The 19,318-nt window shown below is 40.4% G+C and overlaps 1 protein-coding gene across 2 annotated transcripts in view; it reads right to left on the bottom strand.

Moving 5' to 3' along the window:
* The window catches only part of NLGN4X (neuroligin 4 X-linked), a 161,104-nt gene extending 144,408 nt beyond the window's left edge, over positions 1–16,696 (bottom strand). For both annotated transcript variants that reach the window (XM_077807154.1, XM_077807152.1), the window contains exon 1: positions 16,225–16,696. In XM_077807154.1, coding sequence (XP_077663280.1) covers positions 16,225–16,696 — 472 coding nt within the window. The remainder of the gene's footprint in view (positions 1–16,224) is intronic.
* Between the last annotated feature and the right edge of the window lie 2,622 nt (positions 16,697–19,318).

Here is a 19,318-nt window from a genome sequence, read left to right on the forward strand (position 1 = left end):
TAGGTTTGTAATGACCCAACCACTCCCAGTCTTTATTCAGGCCTAATCTGATAGCATCTATTTTGCAAATTAATTCCAGTTCTGAAGCTTCACGTTGGAGTCTGTTTCTGAAGTTTTTTTGTTGAAGAATTGCCACTTTGAGGTCTTCCCTCAGCCATTTTAACAGATGTCAGTTGTGATTCAAGCTACAATTGTTGCAATGAATAAAAGAATAGGAAAGCTTTGGTTCAAGATTTCCAAGAAGCTGAAGAAAAAATGGGGGGATGAGAAGTAGATAGATCTATGGAAGATTGATTTTAATTAGCAATACAGATTCATAAAATCTGATAGACCACTGCACTTATGTAGGCAAAGGGCAGTCAAACCTGATACATATTGGGTGGAATTAAGCAGAGATGACATCAGAACTCACACATCATACTGTTTGTTGTCCCCAAGTCTGTGGAAGTCTCCCTTGAAAAAGTATGGGGTCAGTTCCCCCTAGTTTGGGACTAGCTGTATTGTTGGGGGGCCAGGGCACAGATGAACTGAGAAAAGGGAAGGTACATCCTCCTTTGGACACATAGGAAAACTATATGACAAAAAGCGTGAGAGATTAACACTGGAGTAGGAGTTGTAAATTTAGTAAAAATCAGAGATTATTATATTTACCATGACTGCTCCCTGATTTTGGATAGACATCCCCCACCTCCTCGTCCCACCAAGGGGGCACCATCCACTCACAGCAGCATCCTCCATCCCTGGCACTACAACCCCAATCCCAGCCTGGCATCAAGGGGATGCTGGAGGTGGGGAGCAGCAAGGCAACCCTGTCCTGCACTCACTCTGGAGTGGAAGATCCTGTTGCTCCTGTTTCCCATGAAACTGGGCTTGGTGCCCCATCCAGGCATTGTGACCTGACACATCAGGCCACACCGCTGCTCAGGTTTGCCCCTGCCCCCTCCACAACCCCACCCCTGTCCCATGATAGAAGGTTGGGTGGGTCAAACCTGAGCAGCGCTGTGACCTGGCATGTCAGGTTGCACCACCTGTACTGAAGTTTGTCTGCCCCACCTCAACCCGCTGCCCATGAATGGTGCTGCAACCCCATGTGACAGACCACAATGCTCAGAACAGCTAGCCCCACCCCTTCGGACAGGAGCTGCCACAGTACAGTGAGTCAGGGACACAGAAAAAAAGTCACCGACAAAAGTGAAAATCACCCTATCAAGGACATTTTTCCCCACTGTGATAAATGTTCAGCACTAATCATAATCAGTGGAACTGGAGTCAGAGGACCCATGTTCCTGGAGGAACCTTTATTGATGGGGCACCTGGGAAACAGGAAATACAGGGAGTTAGGCTGAAAGGAACAAAGCCACATGGATAGAGGAGTCCAGAGACTTTAATAAAATTCCACATGTTCAAATGTAACCTGAATGTTGAAACAGGACTAGCTCAAAGTACTCAAAGGCAGTGGTTTCAACCACGGGTATGTGTACCCCGGGGGTACACAGAGGTCTTCCATGGGATGCATCAACTCGCGTAGATATTTGCCTAGTTTTACAACAGGCTACATAAAAAGCACTAGCAAAGTCAGTACAAACTAAAATTCCATACAGACAATGACTGTTTATACTGCTTTATATACTATACACTGAAATATAAGTACAATATTTATATTCCAATTGATTTATTTTATAATTATAAGGGAAAAATGATAAAGTAAGTCATTTTTCAGTAATAGTGTGCTGTGACACTGTTGTATTTTATATCTCATTTTGTAAACAAGTAGTTTTTAAGTGAGGTGAAACTTGGGGGTACTCAAGACAAATCAGACTCCTGAAAGAGGTACAGTAGTCTGCAAAGGTTGAGAGACACTGCTCTAATGAACTATTCATGTGTATCAAAAGGCTAGTGCGGGGTTGAGTTACAACCTAGGTTGCTGTGATCTAAATTATTTGGGTAGACAAGTTCTTAGACTGTACCTGTTCTTTGTAATGTAGAATGAGTGCGTAATGCAGTTCATAGAGAATGTGACTTGAACTATCCTGAAAAGTATCAGAGAAACAAGGTGGGTGAGGTAATATCTTTTATTAGATCAACTTCTGTTGGTGAAAGAGGAAAGCTTTTGAGCTTGCACAGAGCTCTTCCTCCAGTCTGGGAAATCTACTCAGAGTGTTTTCCAGACCTGAAGAAGAGCTCTGTGTAAGCTCAAAAGCTTGTCTCTCTTACTAACAGAAGTTGGCCCAACAAAAGATATTACTTCATCCATATTTTCTCTCTAACATCCTGGGACCAACATGGCTACAACACAAAACAGTAACAGAAAGTACCAATTGACATTTGTGGTGGTGGATGGTAAGAACCTTAAGAATGCTTTGGGGAAATATAGAAATACAAGCCAGGATCTTATCAGAGGGCAGTGTCAGAATGTTATAGCTGCAGCGCAAGAAGCAAAAGGGAGAGTGTCACAATTCAGGGCAACTGCACCTGTATTCCCCACTTCTGCTTTACCGTGAGCACCAACTCCCACCTCCTCAGCCATCACCTCTCTTCAGGAGGTCTGCATCTCTCTCCCCCAGTTGTGGTTTTTCCAAGCTGCACAGTTGCCTAGCTACACTCTGATATTTCCAGAAAGCCAGAATGCTTAAACAGGCCAGTGTATGGGCTTTGCTTTCTCTCCAGTGGCTATGAACAGCATAATTGCCCACAGTTACAAGTTACCACACGGCTATTTCTAATCAAGGACATTTATACTTAAAATGAAACCATTACAGAAAAAAAATATTAAAATAATAAAAAAAACCCTACACACATGCTAATGAACTTACCAGAAGTCACCCATCAGTCTTATAGGGCTCTAGTAGGTCAAGTCCTTCCAACCTTTCTGCAAGGATTGACCCTTGACATACCTTGGAGGGAAACTCCTATTCATTTTTTGGATCAAAAAGAAGGTTTTGAGTCAGTATAAACTCAGTCTATTTATCCAAAAGTCCTTTCTTTGTATGTTGGTCTCTGGAGAATCCAGTTTGAGCTGGTATATGTGAGCCTCCCCAGGAGATGATATTTCTTGGGGAGGAGGGAAGGTTGGTTACAACTTGGCTGATTTGTCTTTACTACCATCCACTATTTTTAGAAGGAGGAGCTGTGGTTGCCCTCCTCCATGGTGTCGAATAAAATCATACATAAACCATTCATTTAAAACAATGGACCCCAAAGATACTACACAGGGTTGGAATATCTGTCACATCTCCTCTTTGGAGAGGTTGCATACAATCCCGGTCACAATAATGCATAAACTTAATAGAGTAACAGCTCTCAAAGATACGGCAGGAAATTATCCTTTGTGTCAAAGGGATTCCGATGGACAATAGAGACCATTTTAAAAGCATATGAGGATGTTTTCAAAGGTATCAGGTGCCTTAAAGAAAACCTGCAACCAAAAGTAGCACACTTGTGCCTGTATGCTTACAACAAAGAAACATTCCACTGGCATTACTTAACTCAGTATGCAAGGAGCTCTTAAGTCTGCAAATCAGGGTATCATAGCATTTGTAGAGACCAGTATAGGGTAAACAGCATAGTGGTGGTACAGAAGCCCTCAGGAAAATTATGCATCCAAAAAGACACTGAACCAGACACTAAAAAGATGTCATGATCCACTGCCCACAATCGATGACACCTTGCCAGAACTTTCCAAAGCCAGAACCTTTATGGTCCATGATGTGAAGAATGGGTTTTAGCACATAAGCCTGGATAAGGAATCCAGCATGCTGGCAACTTTTGCAACACCATTTGATCACTACATTTTGTGGTGTATGCCAATGAGCATAAGCCCAGCACCAGAAGTATTCCAGAGAAGACTCATCCAAGCATCAGAAGAACTACAATGGTGAAATTAATTGCAGATGATATCATCATTTTAGGTGGAGGGTGCAATAATATATAAGCTGAATGAGACCATGAAAGAAAACTTACAAGATTTTCTACAAAACCATAAAACTCAGCCCTGAAAAAACGCATCTCAAACAGCATGATGTGACATGGATTGGACATCTGCACCCAACTGAGGGACTGAAAGCAGATCCCAACAACATCTAGGCAGTCAGAGAGGTGCCAGCTCCCATGGATGTGAAAGGGGTATAGCACTTCTTAGAAATGATACAATTCTTGTCCCAGTTCTTCCACACTTGGCTGTAGCAGCAGAACCCATACATCAGCTCACAAAGCAGGATGTTGAGGGGGAGTGGACAAGTCCTCAATGGCAAGCATTTAACTGGCTGAAACAAATTACAAAGGATGCCTCTTTCCTGAATACTACCAGCCAGGAGAGCCACTGACATTCCAGTGTGATGCAGTGGAGATATGACTGAGTTCCACTCTTTTGCAGGAGCACCTAGTCACTTATGCCAGCAGAGCCCTGTCAGAGACAAACAAACAAAAGAAGAACTTCTGGCTCAAGTATTTGGAGAGTAGTCCATAAGTACATCTATGACCACCCAGTAATAATTCAATGAAACCCCTACACACAATCATGGTGAAGCCCCTTCTTAGTGCTCCAAACAGATTGAAGCCCATATTGATGATCCTCCAGTGCTACCAGGTAGAGATCAGATATCATTAAGGACAATTACTGTTGTCAGCTGACACCCTGAACAGGGCCTATATACCCACCAACAGTGAGCTGGGGGAAGGGAATCAGGACATAGTGTAGTATGTTAATGGATTCAACATCCCAATTTCAATAGCAAAGCTGATAGAAATTAAAGAGGCTACAAAAAATGACATCCAACTACAGGCATACAGGAGAGCAATACTAACAGGGTGGTGAGAAGACAGAAGACAAGTACTAGTAGGAGCAGAACCATATTTTCAAATTAAAGATGAACTGAGTGTGTCATATTTTGAGCAGAGAGCTGTTGTCCCCAGCTCATTAGGTAACGACACAATGCAAAAAACACATGCCTCACACCTGGGCATTGACAGATGCCGTAGATGGACTCAAGAGTGTGTTTATTATCAGAAATTAATACACAACTTTGCTCTTTGATAGAAGGGCATGACATCTGCCAGTCATAGGATAATAGCCAGCAGAAAGAGATTCTGTTACCACATAAGCTGCCCACAGATCACTGGCAATGATGGGAACAAACATACTTACGTTCAATGAAAAGTAGTACTTGATTACAGTAAAATATTATTTATGTTTTTGGGAGGTTAATGCTATGCCTGATAATAACAGCAAGCCAGTAACTGGCAAAGTGAAGGGCCACTTTGCAAGATATAGCATTCTGGACACTGTATTCACTGAGAACAGACATTTTTTTTTTTTTTGCCTTGGTAAAAATTCAAGGACTTAACATGCAAGTGGGAGTTTGACCAACATACCGCTTCCCCAACATTACTCACAGAGTAATGGTAAGGTGAAATACACTGTGAAAACAGCTAAGAGACTGTCACACAAGGCTGTTTCTTCTCGTTCAGTCCCTTTGTTACCATTTTTGGCACACAGAATACTCCATCACAGGAGTGTCAAAACAAGACAGAGCAGGCACTGATAGGATGAAGGACCAAAGCCATGGTAGCAATCAGGGGAGACCTGTTGCAGCCAAAAGGATAGAGACATTGCCTAGAGGAGATGGCCAACAATCAGAGAAAGCAGACACTAGAGTACAACAGGACAGGCAAGGACCTACTAGCCCCAGAGCCATGCACTTCTGTGAGGATCCAACCATTAGAAGAGATGCCAGAAGGAGTAGTCTAAAGCAGTCGTGAGGAATGCAATGGCATCAGCTTATATGAGGTGACTAAGCAAGAGGGACAAGTGATGTGAAGGAGCAGGAGGCACTTTTCAGCTAGGAGACACAACACCAAGAGAGAGCTTACAGAAATACAGAGATCATCACAAAATGGAGAGACAGAACTATCTGAAGCCCAAACCTACAGGGAGGGAGGATATTCCACAGAGAGATAGTTTGCTAGACTTGGAACAAGTGACAAAGAAACAGAGACAGGTGAATCCCAGTGTGGTCACATGTTGAGGAGACGAAACTACCTCAAAAATTATGTAACCAGATGTGTGTGTGTGTGATAAAGACAAGACGCCAGTGTGATAACAACTGGCCAAAGGGACACGGGATGGAGGGAGTCTGGGCATCAATTATCTGATTTTAATATTTCAATTAAAACGTTTGTAAAATAGAAGAGCTGTATCATGATCATTGGAACTAGAGTCAGAGTGCCTATATTCCCTGGAGGGGCAGTTATTGATAGGATACCAGGAAACTTAGGAATGGGTGGAGCAGTCCACAGGGTTTTATTAAAATACCACTTGTTCCACTTAATCTGCATTCAATATCGTTCACTGTGAACTAACAGTTGTGGCTGTCTATGATCAAATGAGCTACAGCTAGTCTGCAGGTTTGGGCAGTGACCTAGACCTGTATTTCTCTTGCATCCTCCTCCAAGTGGCACTGCTTCTACTTCTGAGACACCACCACTTAGGCTATCTGAAAGGATCATGTAGCAGCAACACCACACTTTGGGGCTGTCTACATTACCCGCTGGATCGATGGGCAGCGATCAATCCAGTGGGGGGGGTCAATTTATCGCATCTAGTCTAGACGAAATCATTTCACTGCCGAGCACTCTCCCATTGACGCCAGAACTCCATCAGAGTGAGAGGTGCAGGCGGAGTCGATGGGGGAGCATCAGCTGTCGACTTACCACAGTGAAGACACCACGGTTAGTAGATCTAAGTACGTCGACTTCAGCTACATTATTCACGTAGCTGAAGTTGAGTAACTTAGATCTATTTCCCCCTTCCACCCACCCCTCCCAATGTAGACCAGGCCTTAGATAACCATAGTTTATTAGGGATTTCCTTCCCCCCACTCCTTTTCAGCAGGACATAGTGATAGTGAAAATACAATGGAAAGTCTGCCCATATTAGTTAATGCCAGATTCATAGTCTCAATTTGAGTTGCTGCCAAAGACAGCTCAAGACTTCCCATTGTCGCCCTATAATTGATTATAATGGTGCTAGGAATTAATTATTTTGAACCCTTTCTACAAGGCTCTCTCACATATTACATTCCTGAAACGGCCATTTGCCCACAATCCTACAAAGTGCCTGGGGAATTGCAACTCTTAGACTGAAGAACAGTATTTGGAAATCAGCAGGTAAATGTGAGTTCAGCTCTAAGGATTTGAGAATTTTATTTTATCTAGGTTACAGTCCTGTTCTTTGGTGTCAGAAGGTATTTCTGACTGTTAAAAGCAAGAATGAAAAATAAGGGCCTCGATTACCTGGCTTTATCCTGCTAGGCTAAGGGTTCATTGCGGAAGTCAGCCATATGCCTTCTTCTTTTTCACAGATGCTGCAGTGTTTCTGGATTAGGAGCAAGTGATTTATTGGAGCCTAATGGTGGGGGGGAAAGGTGACTTCAGGGAACTCATTTTATCATTTACCTTTCACAATGGAAACAAATTTTTAACCCCTCCCTTAAGGTTCCTGCCACTGTGTGTGTTTACTAGGGATTTTATGTTATAAATTCTTTGTTATCACTTTGTATTGTAATTGTTATCTGTTATTAATCCTTCTCATGTTGGAAAGCTGTATAAGTACTTTACCACAGGATATGTCTTATTATCTTTAATTTTGTTAGTTGATGTATAATGTGAGATGACAAGCTACTTGAGACAGAAGAGAATTATAAACCTGAATTATTTTTTTTTCCAAGCAAACCGAGAACTGAACAGGGTTAGAAGGGTAAGAGGTTAGCAAACAGAGAAGCCATTGATAGACTCTGTGACTTAACTTTAGACCGACTATACTTGAATTTTAATCCATGCTATATTTTGTAGGGTTTTTTTATGAAAGTTCATGCTAATCATATATTTCCTGATAGATAGATAGATAGATATAGCCAACTATACCCATGTATGTATGTAAATACACACACACACACACACACACTTTTCTTTATACTTCAGTTTTTTTAAAAACTTAACTATTTAAAACAGTAATAAAACATGAAGGTAAAGATTTTAACTGCAGAAAAATATGGAAATTCAAAGTTATGATTCCTATACAAATTATAAAACCAGTGCACATGTGTAAGAAGGTACAAAAGTGAATACCTTTTGAAGACATGCAAAGGTAAACAAATACAAAGAGTCAGGTAAATTGATTCTGAATTTCCTAAGGCTATGCATTTATATATATATATACACAAACACCTAAACAATGAGTTAGCATCATTTTGATATCTGCTTAAATCTAAAAGTGGTGAATAAATAAGTGTGTGCTAAACAAACATGATGGTAAGAATACTTGACAGATGAAAATACGTAGCTATTCAAACACGAAACTATGTATAGACTATGAGTATTTGTATTAATTCTTAATCTGGAAGAAGAAAGGCTGCTATAGTCATCTACTTATACTTCAACTTCCCAGTTCAAATAAAGGTCTGTCATTCTGATCGCAGATCTGCACATGCATGTTACCAAAACATGAAGTACCATAGGTATTAAAGGTGTTATTCCATAGCACTGTATAAAAGTAGGGCTACTATCCTTGAAAAGGTATGCATGTTCCAGTGCTCCCAGACCCTGAAAAAGAGTCATGTGAGAGACTTTAATATTGTATACTTACATCCATGTCACTATTTTTCAAGTTATGAGTAATTCAAGGTTAATTCAATACATATTACTAATATTCATTTAAACTATAAGGCAAGATCCTCAGCTAGTGTAAACTGGCATACCTCCTCTGACTTTAATGCACACCATTTGTGCATCTGGTTTACCTAAGCCATTCAGAGCCTGTGGCTTCAGCCAAAGATTAGCATGATGCGCAAAATAAGCAATTTTAGTCATGTGCTGGCCTACATTATAGGAGGTAAAGAAGTCACTAGGAAGCTCATTTTTGATTGGACCACTGGAACAAGAATAATGATACCTACACACAGACACACACACTCACACACAAAATCCCAGCAGCCGGTCAATGGAAAATCAGATTTGTTATGAGTTGTAGTCATAGACTAGTTATGAGTTAAATAGTATATGTGTGTGAAAAGAATGTATAAAGAAACCACAATCCACTGCTAATTGTACGCACACAAAGATCTGCCAAATCTGAAATAGCAGTATACAGTGCAAACTATATTTCTCTTATAGCAAGCATCTTATGCATCCCTTATTCATCTACTTTGTGTAGTCCTTAACTTATTTTTTTTTTTGTTTGACCAAAGGTAAATATATAGCCTTCAGACTCTTGCACCTTTCTACTAGACTGAACTCTGCTGCCTCAACCAAGGGCTATTGTTGATACTCCTGTTTTATTTTTAAAAATTTCCTAATACTCTGCATTAAAATATTTTACTCTGCTTACAGATTATCCTCCGTTCCCTTTCACTGATGAAGAAATTCTGACCTCACTCATTCACCACTGCAAAGTGTCATGGTCTCTTGTGGTTTTCTGTGGCTTTGCATCTATTTACTATGCCCTAAATGTTTCAAGAGCCTTCAAACCAGTTTAGCTGAACTGAGAGTAGTTACCAACAGTTTGTGGTCAAATTTGGAGGGCATATCTAGTGGTGTTCTGCAGGGTCTGGTACTATTCAATATTTTAATTAATGACTCGGATAATGGAGTGGAGAGTACACTCATAAAATTTGCAGATGACACCAAGCTGGGAGGGGTTGCAAGCCCTTTGGAGAACAGAATTAGAATTCAAAACAACCATGGTAAATTGGAGAATTAGTCTGTATCCAACAAGATGAAATTCAATAAATGCAAGTGCAAAGTACTTCAGTTAGGAAAGAAATATCAAATATGCAACTACAAAATTGGGAATAACTGTCTAAATGGTAGTGCTGCTGAAAAGGATCGGGGATTTATAGTAGATCAGGGATGGGCAACCTTTGGCATGCGGCCCGTCAGGGAAATCCGCCAGCGGGCCGGGACAGTTTGTTTACCTGCAGTGTCTGCAGGTTCAGCCTATCGCAGATCCCATTGGCCGCAGTTCGCAGTTCGCAGTTCCAGGCCAATGGGGGCTGCAGAAAGTGGTGGCCAGCACATCCCTCGGCCCTCGCCGCTTTCGACAGCCCCCATTGGTCTGGAACAGCAAACCGCGGCCAGTGGGAGCTGCGATCGGCTGAACCTGCGGACGCTGTAGGTAAACAAACCGTCCTAGACTGCCAGCAGATTTCCCTGATGGGCCGCATGACAAAGGTTGCCGCTCCCTGAACTACTATAAACCCCAGATCCTTTTCAGCAGCACTAACACTTAGCCAGTTATTCCCAGTTTTGCCTATCTCTGTAGTAGATCATAAACTGAATATGAATCAACAGTATGATACAGCTGCAAAAAAGACTAATATTCTGGGGTCTATTAACAGGACTGTCATATGTAAGACACGGGAGCTAACTGTCCCACTCTACTTGGCACTGGTGAGGTTTCAGCTGGAGTACTCTGTCCAATTCTGGGTGCTCCATTGTTCTCCATGTCCACTGAAGATAGGACAAAAGAAGTAACGGGCTTAATCTGCAGCAAGGACAATTTAGGTTAGATATTAGGAATACTGTTCTAACCATAAAGATAGTTAAGCTCTGGAATAGGCTTCTGTGATGCGTTGTTCACCCCACACCATCCTGAAATGTTAAGTGTTAAGGTGGCTCAGAAGGGCTAATTAACCATTAGGCTGCACCTGGGAGGAAACATAGGCTTCACTAACAAACACTAATTGAAGATGAAGCCCATGTGGGAAGGACTAGACGAGGGTTTGTACAAACCCAGGAAGTGAGAGCAGAAGGTGCTGCAGTGTGGAGGTCTATAGTCACTCTCTGGTCTTAGTGAGGTGAGAAGGTAGAAACCCAGGGGGGACCAAAAGTCCTGGAATGCTGACCCGGAGGGAAGAGTTTACCCAGCGGTGTGGTGGTGAAGGAAGCCTGCAGAATGCGGAGTAGGAAAAAGCCCAGGAAAAGAGCAGTAAGAGTTGAGACAGTGCAAACCTTGGCTGCTGATTGTAGGATCCCTGGGCTAGGACCCAAAGTAGCAGGTGGGCCCAAGCCCTCCTATCAGGCACTGGGAAAGTGGAACAGTTTGGAATCAGAAGACTGCCTGGAATGGTATCCTCACAGTGAGTGCAGCAAGACATTGTTACCTCAGAAGGGGAACACAGTGTAGTGATGTGGCCGCAAAGCCAAGCCATGAAGAGGAAACTGCAACTCCTGGAGGGCAAGAGGGACCATGACATGACTGAGCAGAGCTGATCCCCCAACACAGCCAGGAAGGGGTGCTCCAATAGTGAATGAACCTTTCAAGGGGGTGCTGTGGAATCGTGATCATCAGAGGTTTTTAAGAACAGGTTACACATCTATCTGTCAGGGATAGCTTAGGTTTACTTAGTCCTGCCTCAATGCAGGTGGCTGGACTTGATGACTTCTTGAGGCCCCTTCCAGCCTTACACTTTTTGATTAGATGATTTTCACACCCCAAAGATGTTAAGTACTTTTAAAATTAATCCCTGACAAACATTTAGCTGTTTAGTAGTTTAACACATTTTGAAAACTCACTTTGTTCACCATACAACACATAATTTTGAGTGTATGCTGGTACTTTTGACCATACACAGAATAAAAATGTGACTCCCCCCGCCTTTTTTTGGTCTGAAGAAAGCAGTATTAAACCAGAATGAAGGATTTGTTGATGTTGCTTAAATAATGTTTTAATCTGGCCTTGATATAATGCAGTTTTTATGGTTCACTTGCAAGAAACCAAACTTGTTGGAAGGTTTTGTTTTGTTTGTTTCAGTAATTATGATAGCAGGCTGCAATCCCCTTTACAGCATGCACAGATTCAAATGATAAAGGCTAGGGATTAAGCACAGCCGATTAAGAGTCTGTGTCCTCTACAATCTAGCACTCCCACTGTAGCTAAACCCATATTCAGACTGAAGTTATAATAAAAAGACTGTCCTCAATATCATTTCCCTAGCTGACCTCCTCAAAACTGTCATTCATGTCTTCTTGCAGAAAATTACAGGTTCTAGCAGAGAAGAGCCAAATATGTCTGTGTTTATATTATACATGTATTTTTGTGTATTCAGAAGCTGAAGTGAGATACCTACAGCTGCTGCCTAGGTAGCAATTTGAGATAAAAAGCTAACTTTTAATGCAAAATATACAGCTGTATTTTGAATTGAATCATTTTAAATAGCATAAGTAGATCTGGCGTTCAAACCACTATTAGAAAGAAAAGCATTTTACTACTGACATCTATGTTTACAACTAGCATCCATCAATATTGTTAAAATCACCACACTGTTAGTATTCAGATCCATCATGAAGATACAGAACTGTAATGATACTCTTCCTCTCTTCTTTTCTTCAAATGATGGGCAACAAAATCCAAGAGAATTTCCCCAACTCTTGCAGTCTTTAATTGAGGCATTATTGTTATGAATGAGTCAGTACACATTAAAGGGCCTCCGCACACACAGAAAATGCCTGCATGGACAGATTTCAGAACTAGTCTGCTAGATATTTCTCTTTGATTTGATTCCTACAGGTTACTCTTCTCCTCAGGAAAAAGTGTATTATTTTTGGTTGTGGGAGAAGGGGAATAAAAATTAATCTTTACGAATTAAACTGTTTGGAATGTTTCTAGAAAGACAATTTCAATTTAGAGAGGATTTTCCATTGCTATTCTGCCTGCTATTTTCAGAAACATTAAAAATATCGTATCCTGTGATTAGTAATAAATTGTAAATTCATTCTCTCTGGCAAGATTTAAATTCAATGCTGTAGTTAAAAACCAATACATTGTAATTGAGCTTTTTAAATTATTTACCTAGCTACACTACCTACATTTTAACTTCTATAGATTTTATACATTTTGATTTATTGAATCTCTTAAACATTTCAGCAAAAGTTATTCAAATTCATTTATTATTAATGAATAATAATATCTGCCCAGTTCATGGGCGTGATTCTGGTCTTACTCACATTCATTTTACATTGGTGTAATTACACTGAATTCAGTGGGGTCAGTCCTAATTTACATTAATGTAGATGAGAGCAAACCACAGCCAAGCCTCATAAGCTTTGCAATTCTTCATTCCAAATGCATAATCAGAGTAGAGATTTCTGCGTTTGCTGAATCAATCTACACAAGAAGTAAATGACAGCACACGCAATGTAGCCAAGTTGCAAAACTGTGCTGCATTTTGATTAGCAACTAGTATTGGGTTTGAAGGAGATGCAACATCACACGGGACCACAGTTGATGCATTACAGAAGCACAGCAGTTTCTTTTCACTGAAATTGTCAAAAAGAGAGACACAAAATTATTCAGATATGTTTCAGTCTCAGAGCATTAATTGAGTTTAGATGAGTCTGTCCATCTTTTCTCACATACACAAAAAGTCTCAGGGAACTTGTAAAGAAATCTGTACTTGAGAAAGGATTGAAAATGTGAATTTAACTCAGTCATTCATTTTCAGACCTCTACTTCAAAAACTAATTTCATGGTCTGTCTCCATAACAATATAGCTTTTTTCTGTCGGCTAAGATTCATATAATGAAGCGTAATGTGTTTAATCAGATTCTATGGACTACAACATAAAGCAATTTACCTTTAGTATGATTTGGCGACAGGCTAGCTTAGAAGATAGGTCAGTTCACTTTAATCATGTTTATGAGCAGACAGTTGCATATTTACTAAGTGAAAAACATTGAGTTAGATTTAACTAGTGATAATTAAGATAAATGGTACACATGTTTTTTAGAATGTCTGACTCTCCTCACATGCTTACTGAAAATACCTGTCATGATGCACATGAATAAGTTCACATACAACTCAACAGAGAACAACAAAGGTGTATTGGACGCTGCCTACTCACTGTCCCCATATGGTGGCATTTTTTGGTGAGAGGGAAGGTTTGGACTCCTAATAGCCATCCTTCTTAGAACTGGAGTCTAGTCCTAATCTTTGTATAAAAATGCCATTTTTCCCCACAGAATTAAATGGGCATAAAACTAACCATTAATAAACTGCTACACAATGACATTTGGGGGTTCTTCCACTTTATGAGGTAACAACAATATACTTGGTTTAAAACCTTGCAAGATCAGAGGCTGAGTAGTTTATTAGTCTAGGGTTTGATTAGGATATAGTGGACATGCTCGATTTTATTATTATTATATAGACATTTGAATTAAATATTCAAATTTTAAAAGAGAAGAATTCAATAATATGATGTGCCAGACTGCTGAAAGGTAAACAGGCTTAACCAAAAAAGCAATACCATTGTTGACCTTTGTTTTCACACTTCCAATCTTTCCTCCTGGTTCCTTCACACGAGCAAAATTCCTCTCTCCAGAATAACTGCAACAACATATTTGCCTACATTGTGCTTTAAAATGAGATTGGGACAGAAAGACTGGGGGGTTCTTCCAGTATGAATAAATAAGACCTTGTCTTACAGCCCTGACTTACAGAATTGTCCTATTGACTAATTAAAAGCTGCAGGATAAAACCCACAAAATAAACAAACACATGAGAGTTACTCTGAAGAGGTTCTAGTCAACTGCTGGAAATGGCCCACCTTGATTAACACTACAAAAGTTTCCCCCCACCCCCGCACTCTCCTGCTGGTAATAGCTCACCTTAAGTGATCACTCTGGTTACAGTGTGTATGGTAACACCCATTGTTTCATGTTCTCTATGTATATAAATCTCCCCACTGTATTTTCCACTGAATGCATCTGATGAGGTGAGCTATAGCTCACGAAAGCTTATGCTCAAATAAATTTGTTAGTCTCTAAGGTACCACAAGTACTCCTTTTCTTTTTGCGAATTCAGACTAACAAGGCTGCTACTCTGAATTCTGAAGACCAAGACGCATCTGGACATCTAGGAATAAGGAGAGGGGTTTGGAGGAAGGAGGGAAATAAGAAGAAATGTTCAGCTCCCTGCAGACACATGCCTTTTCTTTTAAGACATTTTCCCTTTCAGTAACGCAACTATTTTTTTTTCCTTTCACTAGTCCAACCCCCCCACCCCCAGTATCTTATGCATTTTTTTAGTATTCTGCTTCAACTGAAGGGAGTGGGAAAGTAAGTCAGTATGTTTATTGCTGGCAAACAGTTTGGAAAATTCTAAGTACAGAAGCCAATCAGAGCAGAGGGATTATGGTAGCCAGAGTACCAAGATTTGCATGTTCAGAGTACGCTTACTGAGAAAAAACAATACCATGATTATGCAAATCAAACCCCCCCACAAATAGAGAAACGGATTTGCATATCTGGGGAAATCTGTACAGTTATTCATCAGTAAGTAACTGCAGTGGATGAAACAATTGGCTTCAGCAGAATATTATTATCGTTCCCTTGCAATTATTCCTTATCCTGTAATACTGAACAAACTTTAGTGAGTTGGTATTTGGTCAAAAGAAGCCTTGTCTTCAATGGGACTTGCTGTCACTCAACACTTCTCAAGAAACATTCTGTGCACCTCACAAAAACAGCGAGAATAAGGAGGTTCACAAATTTGTGTTACCAAAGCAAACATTTGTTATACTGATGGCTGGTGTAGAGTAATAATCTCAGAGTTTTTTGCTGAAGAGTAGATGAGGGTAAAAAAGGGCATTTTCATAGGATGTTCTTGCATAATATATCCAGCGATTGCTCCATTTTATATTTAGTGAATGAATGATATAAAACTTGACTAAAAAATGCTAAATAGTCACAGAACCTTCAAGTTGCAGAACTTGAGCAATCCTTTGCTGATTAAAATCAAACAAATTTAAATGTAATTTCAGAAAGTATTATAATAAACCGAAGAGAAAGGGAAATTTCTATAAACAAATTGTTTTCCTTAAAAAAAAAATTGTAGTAGTATTTGTATACTTCAGTTGTGTGCTAAAATTATATTGTTTCTAGAGGCTTGTTTTATTTGTTTGCCATAACCTTTGGGATTGTGACCCATTCGTACACTGGCCAATGCCTGCAAATAAAACTGCAATTTGGTGACACAAAGCTCTATAAAAATGAATTCATGCAAGCATGCTTAATTGATATAACATTTGCATCTAATGAATATAAAGAGAAACAGTTCAGTTAAATAGATAACATAGAGGAAGTAGAATGAAGTATAAAGCCAGTATCGAAGCTACTCATCATTTGCACAAATAGCGGGCGGGTTGGTTTGTGATTGAATAAAATACTTACCATCCTCAGTGGGCACATAGATATTCAAATAAAGGCAATCTTCATTTTGATCTTGTACGTATGTCACAACGGTATCCAAATTGGCAGTAAACCAGACCGGCAGCATGTCGTTGAGCAGTGACCTCTCATCCAGGTACTGAGGGCAGACGGCAGCAAACTGTGTGGCATTCCGAACGCCAGTCCATGAGGAGGGAGGTTCTGGGGGCTGGAATCGCCTCTCCCCAGTTGGAGGGGAGGCATAAGGAACTCCCAGGTACTGCTCCACCGGGCCGAGGATCTCATTGGGCAAAGGTGTTCTTAGGCCACGTATTTTGCCATAATTTGTGGTAACAACAGGGTATTGTGCTTGGCCATCAATGAGGGTAAATCTTATAGCTAGTGCAGTTATCCACAAAAGGAAGTTAGAATTCAACATGACACAGACTGGGGTGAAGATCAAAGGCAGCCATAGGAGTCCCATTGGCCTTGACATTGTTTATATCAACATCAGCAGGGCTCTGTCTTCCGCAGCCAGGGAGACAAAGGGAGATGAAGTGAAAGGCAACACGTAATATTTTCAGGTAGTGAAAAACCTAAGGATGAGTGTGGTTGGTGCCTCAGATGATTGACCATAGACAGATTCCAACGTCAGGACAACCAAGGGAGTCCTCGTCCCTAAGGCCCATCCCCAGGCTCCAATGCTGGTTTAATCCTGGTGGTACTTCCCAGCAGGCCGAGAAGGAGAATGTGGTCAGCAGTCACTCTGCTTCATTGGCACAATGATTCCTTCCAATAGATTCCAGCTAGATCAATTAGCCTATAGCCAAGAGGAAGCAGAGAATTTAAATTAATACATTTATTAACATTGATCAAAACTGCAATTTTTTTTACACTTATACAGTGTATTTCATACCAGGGTTTCCATGTGTTTCATGAATTTTAGTCACTTCTATGAGAGGAATATTACAGTAAATCCCTTTTGAAGATGGAGGTAAAGAGGCTTGCCCAAAGTTACAGAGCAAATCAGTGGCAGGACTGAGAAATAAATCCAGCTTTCCCAATTTCCAGTCTCTTGTCCCTGTCACAGATTCTCAGCCCCCATCAAATCCAAACATGCCTTGACTGTTTCATCAAGGTTACCTTCCATGCACGTGCCGGCTCTGCAACATTTGCTAGCCTAGACAAACTGGAAAATGTGCATCCCTTCGCACTTCCACTCAAATAAAGCATATTTACTAAACATTTTGCTGCACTAGATAATCTCCTTCTTTTGTCCATGTTATGGTGATTAAATGTGATTACTTATTATTACCTCAAGGATGAAACAAAGGAATATAAAGAAATAAGGTATACCTGTAATTTTTATTTATAAGGATAAACAAAATTGTTGACAAAACAAATTTATCTTCCACAGACATATTAAAAGAACAGCTGACATACAGAAAGGGAATACAGCAGAGTTCAGGCAGTATATGATCTGAGTTGCAGTAGGTCAACATATTGTTTTTTAAAATGTAATATAAAGGTTTTTAAACTATTATGTATATCCCATTTCTCTGAAACATAAGCAGCACTATACAGAAGAAAGCTGAGAACCTAGATGCATGATTCGGCTCTCACACTGGCTTTTCTGCTAGTGCAACTCCATTAGCTCCATTGGAGTTACTCTTGAGTTGCACTGATGGATCAGAACCAGGTGCTGGATCATAAGAGCATAAGAACTGCCATACTGGGTCAGACCAATGGTCCATCTAGCCCAGTATCCTGTCTGCAACAGTGGCCAGTACCAGAGTTTCATGGGAAGTGTACAGAACAGGGCAATTATCAAGTGATCCATCCCCTGTTGTCCAGTCTCAGCTTCTGGTAGTCAGAGGTTTAGGGACAACCAGAGCATTGGGTTGTGTCCCTGACCATCTTGGCAAATAGCCATTAATGAACCTATCCTCCATGAACTTATCTAATTCTTTTTTGAGCCCAGTTATACTTTTGTCCTTTACAACATCCTCTGGCAATAAGTTCCACAGATTAACTCTGTGTTGTGTGAAGAAAAACTTTGTTATTGTTTGTTTTGAACTTGCTGCCTATCGATTTTATCTGGTGACCCCTTGTTTTTGTATTGTGGGAAAAGGTATATAACACTTCTCTATTCACCTTTTACACACAATTCATGATTTAACAAACCTCTATCACATCACCCTTAATCATTTCTTTTCTAAGATGAACAGCCCTAATCTTTTATTAGTCTCTCCTCATATGGAAGCCATTTCATAATCTTGATCATCATTTGTTGCCCTTCATCTTTGTAAGTGATGATCACTAGTTACCTCAAGATATGAAAGAAAGAAAGAAATACAAAGAAACAGGGCACACCTGCATAGTATATAACAATTGTATTTATCTTTAATGAAAAGGTAGTGTCCAAATATATATGAAAACAATTGCTGAGATGAAAGAAACTCATACAACATATTTGAGGGTTTTTTTTTTTCAGATGTTCCCTTCCAGTGTTAGAGACCTGTGTAGCTATTAACATTGATTGTAAATAAGCAACAATTAAAGAGCTATCAGTGTAACTGCCTTTGCATAAAGCAAGAATTCTGAAAGGAATCTCATCCTTTCTTTAGAATATCCATCTTTAATGAATGGTAGGGGGGAACCCACCAGATTAAGAGGGAACCATAAACAATTTACAGTTCAAAAGTACTGAGAAGTAGCTGAACACCCGGTACAAGATATGTTCAAGACACAGTTGTTGCCAAAGGGCTTGCAATCTAAACATGCCTTTTCTAAACATTTTTAGAAAGAAGAATCAATGACAGCCCTAAGCAAGAGTCTAACCAGAAATTCCCGTACCTGTATACTCTCTCCCTCCCTGTTCTGCTGCTCCGTGGCTTTCTCTTTGTTGTAACAGTGTGCAACAGCAGCACCTGTGGATACCTGCTATTGCTCCCTCACTCTCTCTTAGCCTATTAATTTCACAGCCCATGCAGCAGGCAGCAGAGCTATCATCCATAGTCTACTGCAGCTTGATGCTACATTCAGAGAGCAGCAGCAGCTCCTCTTGCCTAGGCCCTGCACTGGGAAGGTCACTGGCATAGTTACAAGAACAAGAAGG

The sequence above is a fragment of the Eretmochelys imbricata genome, chromosome 1 (genome assembly GCF_965152235.1).
Source record: "Eretmochelys imbricata isolate rEreImb1 chromosome 1, rEreImb1.hap1, whole genome shotgun sequence".
NCBI lineage: Eukaryota > Metazoa > Chordata > Testudines > Cheloniidae > Eretmochelys > Eretmochelys imbricata.